This window comes from Chiloscyllium plagiosum, unplaced genomic scaffold, assembly GCF_037043375.1.
Source record: "Chiloscyllium plagiosum isolate Xiang-an unplaced genomic scaffold, Cpla_swu_hap1 HiC_scaffold_11, whole genome shotgun sequence".
NCBI lineage: Eukaryota > Metazoa > Chordata > Chondrichthyes > Orectolobiformes > Hemiscylliidae > Chiloscyllium > Chiloscyllium plagiosum.
Window position 1 is genome coordinate 56,211,379 of NW_028270149.1, and position 12,111 is coordinate 56,223,489.

The following is a 12,111-nucleotide window of genomic DNA, read 5'->3' on the forward strand; positions in this document are numbered from 1 at the left end:
CACTGCGCTGGAAGGTTTGTTTTCAGCCGTTTCATGCTAGGTAACATCGGTGAGCCTATGGTGAAGCACGAGTGTTATGTCCCGATTTCCATTTGTGTGTCTTAGTGTCAGAGTGGAAAGGATTTTGAATTGCATCTCAAGGCAATCTTTGCAAACTCCTCTAAACTTGCAAATTCATGTCTTAAGTGGACTTAAATTCTACAATGCCTCTTTTCCATCAGTTGTACCGTACAAGGTAAAGGGAATGCAGTTTCTAATAAATTGGGATGTGTAGATTTTGTACAAAATTATCAAATAAAAATAAATCTCGAATTTGTCAATGTGGATCAGTGTGTTTCAAACAAAGAAAAACTAGGAAAGGGCCAAGTAGAAATACTTTCTTGTTTTGTAACGCTATTTTGTCCAAATTCTTTTTGCCAACTTGACCATTCTTGATTTTTGACTTCTGTGGACACTTTTTGCATGTCCTCTCGTTTTTTTTTTTCAGTAATTGTATTCCATTTCCATGTTGTCTTTTGGAGTTTTATTAGTGGGTCATTTGGAAAATGTTTTATAATTTGCCTGCTGATTTATAAAAATTACATATGCCCTTTTGCACAAGTAGAGATTTGGGGTACAAACATTATCCACAAAAGCAATTGAATAAATATGGATAGGATCGGTGAAGTATTTCTTTAGGAATGTGAGTAACGATGTAGTTCATTCTAGACTGTACACTTCACCGCAAATCATGTGTTCATAACATTCAAATGAATGGAAGTACAAGTAGGTGCATGTGCAAATCTGTTCTGAACCCTCTCCAATTTAATATCATTCAATAGCAGGGTGACCACAACTGTACATAGTACTCCAAAATGTGGCCTCTGCCTCGGCCACGTCCTGTACAAACTCCACAGATGTCCTGACTCGGATATACAATGATCTGAGCAATCAGTGCAAGCTAAGTGCTTTCTTGACCACCCTGTTTACCTGTAATGCAACTTTCAAAGAGCTATGTACCCGAACTCCTACGTCTCTCTGACAGCACTACTCATGGCCCTACCATTAACTGTACAAGTCCTAGGGTGTAGGTTTGCTTGCTGAGCTGTAGGTTTGATATCCAGACGTTTCATTACCTGGCTAGGTAACATCATCAGTGGCGATCTCCAAGTGAAGCAAAGCTGTTGACTCCTGCTTTCTATTTATATGTTTGTCCTGGATGGGGTTCCTGCGGTTTGTGGTGATGTCATTTTCTGAGGGGTTGATAGATGGTATCTAGATCTGTGTTTGTTTATGGCGTTGTGGTTGGAGTGCCAGGCCTCTAGGAATTCTTTGGCATGTCTTTGCTTAGCCTGTCCCAGTCGAAATGGTGGTTTTTTTTCCCTCCGTGTGTAGGGCTACCAGGGAGAGAGGGTCGTGTCTTTTTGTGGCTAGCTGGTATTCGTGTATCCTGGTGGCTAACTTTCATCCTGTTTGTCCTACGTAGTGTTTGTGGCAATCCTTGCATGGAATTTTGTAGACGACGTTGGTTTTGTCCATGGGATGTACTGGGTCTTTTAAGTTTGTTAGTTTTTGTTTGAGAGTGTTGTGTGCTACTAGGATTCCGAGGGGTCTTAGTCGTCTGGCTGTCATTTCTGAAACTTCTTTGATGTATGGTAAGGTGGTTATGGTTTCTGGCTGTGTTTGGTCTGCTTGTCGTGGTTTGTTCTTGAGGAATCTGCACACTCTTTTTTTTTGAGCATCCTTTCTTCTTGAATACGTTGTATAGGTGGGTCTCCTCTGTTTTCCAAAGTTCGTCTGTGCTGCAGTGTGATGTGGCTCATTGGAATAGTGTTCTGATACAGCTTCGTTTGTGTGTGTTGAGATGGTTGCTGATGTAGTTAAGTATTTGGTCAGTGTTTGTCAGTTTTCTGTATTTGCAGGTTTGTAGTTCTCCGTTGTCCGTTCTTTTGACTGTGACGTCCAGGAATGCGAGTTTGTTGTTGGTTTCTTCCTCCTTGGTGAACTTTATGCCTGTGAGGGTGTTGTTGATGATGATAAATGTCTCTTCTATCTTGTTTCGTTTTGTGATGACAAAGGTGAGATCTACGTAGCGGACCCAGAGTTTTGGTTTGATGGTTGGTAGGATTGTTTGTTCTAGTCTTTGCATTACCGCTTCTGCTATGAATCCTGATAGCGGAGATCCCATGGGTGAAGGATAACAAACTCCTGGTGCCGTTGGTTTGTTTGTAGATTATGTTGTTGAAGGTGAAGTGGGTGGGTGGTGGTGGGTCCACTAGCTTCATGATGTTTTCATTGGTAATGTGATTGATGGTGGTTGGGGGTGTGTGTGATGGTCTCTTCTAAAAGTGTGGCAAGTGTTTCCTTTGCCAGGTCGATGTTGATGGAGGTGAACAGTGCTGTTTCGTCCAATGAGATCATTGTTTCGTCTTCCTCTGTTTTGGTGTTTTTGATGATTTCTAGGAATTCGTGGGTGGAGTGCTGTGACTCTTCTAGGTATTTCAGTCTTGCGTATAGTTCTTTGGCCAGTCTGTAAGTTGGTGTTCCGGGTAGTGAGACAATGGGTCTGAGGGGGGCTCCTGGTTTATGGATTTTTGGTAGACCGTAGAATCGTGGGGTGTTGGTCCCGTCGGGTTTCATTTTTTTTTGGAATTCCATCTTGTTTAATTGTCCGGAATTGTGTAATTTTCTTAGGAGATATGTAATTTTGTTTCCTAATTGTGGGGGTCGGGTCTAGCGCCACCTGTTGGTAAGTGTTGGTGTCTGCGAGTAGTGCCTTGGCTTTCTCTATGTAGTCCCTTCTGTTCAGGATGACTGTGAGCCGACCTTTGTCTGCAGGTAATATAACGATGTTTTTGTATTTTTTAAGGTTTTCTAGGGCTTTCTTTTCTCGTGTGTTCAGTTTGTTTCCTTCCCTCTTTCGGCTCAGAGTAGGTGCAACTGTCTGTGTGATCGCTTGTTGTGTTTCTTCCAGGAGTTTGTTATCCTTCAATGTGGTTTCTAATGCCGCTAGGAAATCCTTGTCAGCATCTCAGTAATTGAAATTTAGTTCACCAAGGAGGAAGAAACCAACAGCAAACTCCCATTCCTGGACATCACAGTTGAAAGAACGGACAATGGAGAACTACAAACCTGCGTATACAGAAAACCGACAAACACTGACCAAATACTTAACTACACCAGCAACCATCCCAACACACACAAACGAAGCTGTATCAGAACACTTCCAATGAACCACATCACACTGCAGCACAGACGAACTTTGGAAAACAGAGAAGAACCAAGAAGAACAGATACTCAAAAAAAAAGTGCGCAGATTCCTCAAGAACAAACCACGACAAGCAGACCAAACACAGCCAGAAACCATAACCACCTTACCATACATCAAAGAAGTTTCAGAAATGACAGCCAGACTACTAAGACCCATCGGAATCCTAGTAGCATACAAACCCACTAACACTCAAACAAAAACTAACAAACTTAAAAGACCCAGTACAACCCATGGACAAAACCAACGTCATCTACAAAATTCCATGCAAAGACTGCCAGAAACACTACATAGGATAAACAGGAAGAAAGTTAGCCACCAGGATACACGAACACTAGCTAGCCACAAAAAGACACTACCCCCTCTCCCTCGTCGCCCTACACACAGAGAGGGATTAAAAAAAACCACCATTTCGACTGGGACAACACACCTATCCTGGGACAGGCTAAGCAAAGACATGCTAGAGAATTCCCAGAGGCCTGGCACTCCAACCGCAATGCCATAAACAAACACACAGATCTCGATACCATCTATCAACCCCATAGAAAACGAACAGGAAATGACATCACCACAAACCCCAGGAACCCCATCCAGGACAAACACATAAATAGAAAGCAGGAGGCAACAGCTGCGCTTCACTTGGAGGTCACCACTGATGATGTTACCTAGCCAGGTAATGAAACGTCTGGATATCAAACCTTCAGCTCAGCAAGCAAACCTACACCCTAAACCTCAACCTGATGTACAGGTCCTGTCTTTGTTTTACCAAAATGCAAAACCTTGCATTTATCCACATTAAATTCCATTTGCCACTCTTCAGCCCATTGGCCCAATTGATCTAGATCCCTTTTCTAATCTTAGATACCCTTCACTATTAACGAGACCACCAATTTTGGTGTTATCTGCAAAATTACTCACCCTGCCTCCTAAATATTCGTCCACGCAAGTAGGCAGTATTCCATCATACATCTGACTTGTGCCTTGTAGGTGCAGTTGATATGGCTAAAGCAGTTCAGTTTCTGGTTTAGGGTAGAACAACCTCCCCACCCTACCCCACCAACCCATACAACTCCTATCAGCTGTATTAAAGGAGCTGAAGTATTTGTGGTAGGCTTAGAGAAGATGATGACATCATGGTAATGTCACTTGGCTGGTAAGCCAGCACCCCAGGTTAACGTAGTGGGGACTGAGAAATGAATGCTAAAATTTAAGATTTTTATAGCATCTGGAAACCAAAGCTTGTCGAATAGTGACTTTTTTTTGTAATCATAATACAGAGTTCACAGTTTTTAGGAGAGAGAAATCTGCTATCCTTGTCTGGTTTGCCCTGAATATGATTGCTGAGTTGAATGTGATTGACTTGCAACTGCTGTCTGAAATAACCTACCAAGACTGCTGAAGGACTGTTAGGGATCTGTCTAGTGGGCCTTACCAGTAATGCTATGGAAGAATAAATAAACCCAAAATTTTAGCTAACATCTTGGAAAGTAATGCTTGCATTGTCATCTTTGTGTGCTATCACATTTATTTCACAATCTGTTCATGTTATAGAGTCATAGAGATGTACAGCTTGGAAACAGACCCTTCGGTCCAACTCGTCCATGCCGACCAGATATCCTAACCTAATCTACTCCCACCTGCCAGCACCCGGCCCATATCCCTCCAAACGCCTCTTAAATGTTGCAATTGTACCAGCCTCCCACTTCCTCTGGCAGCTCATTCCATTAATGTACCACCCTTTGTGTGAAAATGTTGCCCTGTAGGTCTCTTTTATATCTTTCCCCTCTCACCCTAAACCTATGCCCTCTCATTCTGGACTCCCCGACCCCAAGGAAAAGACTTTGCCTACTTATCCTATCCATGCCTCTCATAAGGTCACCCCCCAGCCTCTGACGCTCCAAGGAAAACAGTCCCAGCCTGTTCAGCCTCTCCCTATAGCTCAAATCCTTCAACCCTGGCAACATCCTTGTAAATCTTTTCTGAACCCTTTCATGTTTCACAACATCTTTCTGATGGGAAGGAGACCGGAATTGCATGCAATATTCCAACAGTGGCCTAACCAATGTCCTGTACAGCCTCAATATGACCTCCCAACCCCTGTACTCAATACTCTGACCAATAAAGGAAAGCATACCAAACACCACCTTCACGATCCTACCTACCTGCGACTCCACTTTTTCAAGGAGCTATGAACCTGCACTCCAAGGTCTCTTTGTTCAGCAACACTCCCTAGGACCCTACCATTAAGTGTATATGTCCTGCTAAGATTTGCTTTCCCAAAATGCAGCACCTCGCATTTATCTGAATTAAACTCCATCTGCCACTTCTCTGCCCATTGGCCCATCTGGTCAAGATCCTGTTGTAATCTGAGGTAACGCTCTTCACTTTCCACCACACCTCCAATTTTGGTATCATTTGCAAACTTACTAACTATCTCTTATGCTCGCATCCAAATCAATTATGTAAATGACAAAGCGTAGAGGACCCAGCACCGATGCTTGTGGCACTCCACTGGTCACAGACCTCCAGTCTGAAAAACAACCCTCCACCATCATCCTTTGTCTTCTATCTTTGAGCCAGTTATGTATCCAAATGGCTAGTTCTTCCTGTATTCCATGAGATCTAACCTTGCTAATCAATTTCATGGGAAACCTTGTTGAATGCCTTACTAAAATGCATATAGATCACATCTTCTGCTCTGCCCTCATCAATCCTCTTTGTTACTTCCTCAAAAAACTCAATCAAGTTTGTGAGACATGATTTCCCATGCACAAAGCCATGTGGACTATCCCGAATCAGTCCTTGCCTTTCCAAATACATGTACATCCTGTCCCTCAGGATTCCCTCCAACAACGTGCCCATCACTGACGTCAGGCTCACTGGTCTCTAGTTCCCTGGCTTGTCCTCCCCACTCTTCTTAAACAGTGGCACCATGTTAACCAACCACCAGTCTTCTAGTACCTCACCTTTGACTATCGATGATACAAATATCTCAGCAAGAGGCCCAGCAATCACTTCTCTAGCTTCCCACAGATTCTAGAGTACACTTGATCAGGTCCTGGGGATTTATCCACCTTTTATGCATTTCAAGACATCCAGCACTTCCTCCTCTGTAATTTGAACATTTTGCAAGATGTCACCATCTATTTCCCTGTAATCTATATCTTTCATATCCTTTTCCATATTAAATACGATGCAAAATACTCGTTTAGTATCTCCCCCATTTTTTGCGGCTCCACACAAAGGCTGCCTTGCTGATCTTTGAGGGGCTGAAAATGTGTTGCAGGAAAAGCGCAGCAGGTCAGGCAGCATCCAGGGAACAGGAGAATCGACGTTTCGGGCATAAGCCGTCGATTCTCCTGTTCCCTGGATGCTGCCTGACCTGCTGCGCTTTTCCAGCAACACATTTTCAGCTCTGATCTCCAGCATCTGCAGACCTCACTTTCTCCTCAATGATCTTTGAGCGCCCTATTTTCTCCCCAGGTACGCTTTTGTGCTTAATGTTTTTGTAAAAACCCTTTGGATTCTCCTTAATTCTGTTTGCCAAAGCTATCTCATGTCCCTTCTTTGCCCTCCTGATTTCCCTCGTAAGTATACCCCTCGTAAGTATACAGGAATATACTTTGTGGATTCTTGTTATCTCATTTCTGAAGGCTTCCAATTTTCCAGCTGTGCCTTTTCCTGCGAACATCTGCTCCCAATCAGCTTTTTAAAGTTCTTGCCTAATACCATCAAAATTGGCCTTTCTCCAGTTTAGAACTTCAGCAGCTTTTGGATCTGGTCTATCCTTTTACATCACTAATTTAAATCTAATTGAATTATGGTCGCTGGCCCCAAAGTGCTCCCCCACTGACACCTCAGTCACTTGACCAGTCTTATTTCCCAAGAGTAGGTCAAGTTTTGCACCTTCTCTAGTAGGTACATCCACATACTGAATCAGAAAATTTTCTTGTACACACTTAACAAATTCTTCTCCATCTAAACCCTTAACACTATGGCAGTTTCAATTTATGTTTGGAAAGTTAAAATCCCCTACTATAATCACACTATTATTCTTAAAGGTAGCTGAGATCTCCTTACAAATTTGTTTCTCAAATTTCCCTCTGACTATTAGTGGGTCTATAATACAATTGCAATAATCATCCCTTTCTTATTTCTCAGTTCTACCCAAATAACTTCCTTGGATGTATTTCCAGGAATATCCTACCTCAGCACAGCTGTAATGCTATCCCTTATCAAAAACGCCACTCACCTTCCTCTCTTGCCTCCCCTTCTATCTTTCCTGTAGCATTTGTATCCTGGAACATTAAGTTGCCAATCCTGTCCATCCATGAGCCATGTTTCGGTAATTGCTATGATATCCCAGTCCCATGTTCCCAATCATGCCCTGAGTTCATCTGCCTTCCCTGTTAGGCCCCTTGCATTGAAATAAATGCAGTTTATAATTTTCGTCCTACCGTGTCCTTGCCTGCCCTGACTATTTGACTCCCTTCTGTTCTAAACTGTGTCAGTCTTGGATTGACCTCTTTCCTCACTATCTCCCTGGGTCCCCCCCCACCCCCCCCCATCCTTACTACTTTAAATCCTCCTGAGCATCTCCAGCAAATTTCCCTGCAAGTACATTAGTCCCCTTCCAATTTAGGTGCAATCCGTCCTCCTTGTACAGGTCACTTCTTCTACCCCGGGAGAGATTCCAATGTTCCAAAAATGTGAATCCTTCTTCCATACACTAGCTCCTCAGCCATGCATAGGAGGCTGTATCCTCCTGTTCCTGCCCTCACTAACTCGCAGCACCAGGCGTAATCCAGATATTACTACTCTCAATGACTCCTTTTTAAATTCCTGCCTAATTCTCTGTAATCTCCCTTCAGACTCTCCACCTTTTTCCTTCCTATGTTGTTAGTTCCGATGTGGACAATGACCTCTTGCTGGCCCCTCTCCCCTGTGAGAACATTCTGCACCCTCTCTGAGATATCTTTGATCCTGGCACGAGGGAAGCAACACACCATTCTGATTTTTCGCTACTGGCCACAATCGTCTGTCTGTACCTTGATCTCGAGAATCCCCTAACACAGTTGAACTCTCGGAAGCCGATGTACTCCTCATTGCATTAGAGCTAGTCGCAATACCAGAAACTTGGCTGTTTGTCCTACATTCCCCTGAGATTCAGTTCCCCCCCCCCCCCCCCCCCAACCCCCAACATTTTCCAAGTCAGCATACTTGTTTGAAATGGGTTTAGCCCAAAAAAACTCCTGCACTAAGTGCCTACCTCTCTACCTTTCCTGGCGTAAACCCATCTATGTGACTGTATCGGAGACTTCCCCCATTCCAATAACTGCCATCCATCACATATTATTGTTGTTGCAAATTCCTCATTGCTTCTAACTGTCTCTCCAACTGATCCATTCAATCCGATAAGATTCGCAACAAACAGTATTTATGGCAGATATAATCCGCTGTATTCCTTAAACTCTCTTTTAAACTCCCACATTTGACAAGAAGCACATTTCACTCTACTTGCATCTTCACAATTTATAGACCCAGAAAATAACATTGTCTTATTCCTCTACAAACACTGCCCCAGGTTAAATTAATAGTTATGACTTATATTTTAAGTTTCATCAAGAGACACCTCCAAAAATACAATCAAGAAACGACCCATTCTACTCACTACTGCAGCCTTTCTGTAGGTCACGCTTAAGACAACAGTACACTCATCTGTTTCTGTGCTGTGAACTTCACCCAACAGTTCCTCCAACATCAGTTGTGAATTTCACTGTTTGTTAATTTTCCCACTCTCACTCCGATGTCCAGCGATACATGAATTCAAACAGCAAAGGCAGTGTCAGTTTCTTTATCTCTCTCTCTCCTGCACTGACCTCACCATGTGTTTCCTTTGTCTATTCTTTCTTTTAAAACTGCTGGTTTGACTTTTTTTTTTCCTCCAAAGTTCCAAAACAATGTAACAGCATATTAACAGCTGCTCCTGGAATTCAAGGAAATCACCTTCAGCACCTAAAATACTTCAAAAAAAAGGAGCAGCTGTTAACAGCCAGAAATTTTTCCTGTCATTCATCTTAGATTACTCAGAATCCAAAACATGATTTTAAATTCACAAATGTTTGCATTCAAAATATCAAGAGTAAGCAATAATGCATTAACGAATGTAATTTAACAGTGCCTGTTCCCTGACCAGGATTCGAACCTGGGCCGCGATGGTGAAAACGTCGAATCCTAACCTTGGTATAAGCAACAATTTACACTACTTTTTGCTCAATAGCGTCACGTTAGGTGAAAAATAAAATTCCTACTTTATTTATTAGCTGTATAAAGTTGAGTCCCTCAATTTGAATTTTATTTTTCTGACTGCTTACACGAGCTTGTCCAGATTGGACCAGTTTAGTCTCCAGTCTGCTGCCTAAATGTTTCATCCATTCCCAATCAGGTCACATTGGAGTCGCTTAAGTGGAGAAAACATTTATGTAATCATTGTGGATTTTGATTTGAGCTCTTGATTCCAATAATGAAAAGCAACAACAATCCTCTTGCACCACTATCTCTGATGTTTCAGTATATTTCTTATTTCATACACTGGTTGTTCTGATTGTAGTGCACTGCTGTATATTCTAAGAAAATCATGTCCCAACATGTGTGTGATTGTTCTGTATATCTACAAAAACAGGACAACCATGATTATCTAACGAGATGGGCAGAGAGTATTTTGTTCAGATAACTGTTCGGATAATGATTTTACAGGACCTTGAGATAGTATTTGGATAATCTGAAATTCAGATGATTGATGTTCGTATAACTGAGGCTGTTCTATAAAAAGTATATTTTAAAAAATTTGATGTAATGTGATGTTTGTTTAGTTACTAATGATTTTAAAAGCTAATTTGAAAACTATGTATCCATTTGAATCTGCAGAGAAATGGTGTCAATCTGAATCAAAAAGAAACTGACAAATTGATCATCCGACTCTGTTTGAATAGAAAAATATTTGCAGCTACCTAATACTCAATTGGATTTGAGTACTTTGGTAAATTGTTCCTGTACATCTGCTTTAGCTAATTACTATATTTCACTATTTGTTTTCCATCTCTTTGATTATAAAGGTTATCCAAATATTCACTCAGCACTAAGTTCCCAGTCATCCATTGACAGTGAATTGAGCACTTCCGATGACTCCATCTCCATGGGGTATAAATTGCAAGATTTGACAGATGTCCAGATAATGGCTCGATTACAGGAAGAAAGTAAGTGGAAAATATGTGAAAACATATTGTTTTCATACATAATGAAAACAATATGTGTTATCTTGTTTTCATTTGAGTAATGTGGAATAGCTTCGCCATAAAGAATGAGAGCAGGAGGCAACTATTTCGTTTTCCCAAGCCATGCTTTGGCATTCTGTCCAATTATGGCCAATCTTAAGCTTCGAGTTGATGCTTCTGCTTGCTCCCCATATCCTTTGAGATTCCCTGAGGAAAAATAATTGGCACCTTTGGTCACAAATATGGATAACAATGGACCATCCACTACCATTTGTGGCTGAGAATTCCAAAACATCATAACCCTTTGAAGAAATGTATTTTCAATTTGGTCTTGAATGATCAGCTCATTATCTTGACATTGCCCACATGTTCTCCATTTCCCAGGCCTCTTGCCATCCTTTTTAGTGATCGTTTTAATATTTTGATCAGGTCATCCCTCATTCTTCTAAAACTCCAGAGAGAATAAGCCCAATTTACTCAACTTCTCACTGGAGGACAAACCTCTCATCCCATATATCGATATAGTGAATCTCTGCTGTACTGTGTAAAAATTGTCTCCTTCCTTGAATATGCTGACCAAATCTGTATACGATTTTACAAGTTTGGTCTTGCCCCATTGCTAGGTCGTGTTGCTACGTGATGTCCATGGCTGTCTGGATGTGCTTTTCAGATTGCAGTTTGAGAGATGGGCAAAGAGAACAAAATTCTAGTAATGAGACTGTTTGTTTTCTTTCTAAAGGTCTCCGTCAGGACTATGCTTCTAGTTCAGCATCTGCATCCCGCCGCAGCTCTAGTGCCTCATTAAATTCCCTCCGGAGAGGTACTTATAGTGATCAGGAATTTGACACTTACAGTTTGGATGATGAAGATGAATATGATTACTCATTACCCCAGCACAGTGTGCATAGATATTCACCTTCTCCACGAAATTCACCTCGATCGCAGTCTCCAGTTCGTGGCGCAGCAACTGCAGGCAGAGTTCGGCCTTCTCGGCACTGTTTGCAGGGTCGTGTATCGGAGCTAATGAATTATACAAAAAATCAAGGTACTAAATCTATAGTTAAATTGAGTAAGAAGTTCCTGGAGATTGTTTTAAGGAAGTGAAAACTTCCATGAATCTTGTTCAGTGCAAACCTTTCTTTTGACATAGGCTATGATTGAACTTGTGATTCTAAAATATTCTATCTAATTGTTGATAATAAACACACCCACCTTTCTTTATGGACAAAGTGCTCATCTTCTGGATTTTCTTAATGTTGCACATGTAAAAAAAAGTTTTTTTGTTCTTGGGATATTGACGACTCTCAAAGTGGCATTTGTTAACCAGTGCTGTTTGCTGGGAGCATTAAGTCAACCACAGTGTTAGACTGGAGTTGTATATAAGCTGGATCAGCTAAGCCTTGCTTCATTTCATTTTGTTACAGAGGAAATGCGTCGTAGTATGCCCAATCTGGCCAAGTCTGGAATTCGCTGCTCTGATTCGGGTAGAAACAGTCGGAACTTTGAGTCTAATTTGCAAATACCCAGCAGTCGAATTTCACGATTGCAGCAGTCTTCGGCTGGTATGTTGCATTGGATCTGCTCTAAGAA

General features: G+C 41.7%; 1 protein-coding gene across 2 annotated transcripts in view; it reads left to right on the top strand.

Annotated features, from left to right (window-relative positions):
- The window catches only part of LOC122557191 (SLAIN motif-containing protein-like), a 44,380-nt gene that overhangs the window by 20,713 nt on the left and 11,556 nt on the right, over positions 1 to 12,111 (top strand). For both annotated transcript variants that reach the window (XM_043704609.2, XM_043704608.2), the window contains 3 exons: positions 10,363 to 10,503; positions 11,261 to 11,566; positions 11,946 to 12,083. In XM_043704609.2, coding sequence (XP_043560544.1) covers positions 10,363 to 10,503; positions 11,261 to 11,566; positions 11,946 to 12,083 — 585 coding nt within the window. The remainder of the gene's footprint in view (positions 1 to 10,362; positions 10,504 to 11,260; positions 11,567 to 11,945; positions 12,084 to 12,111) is intronic.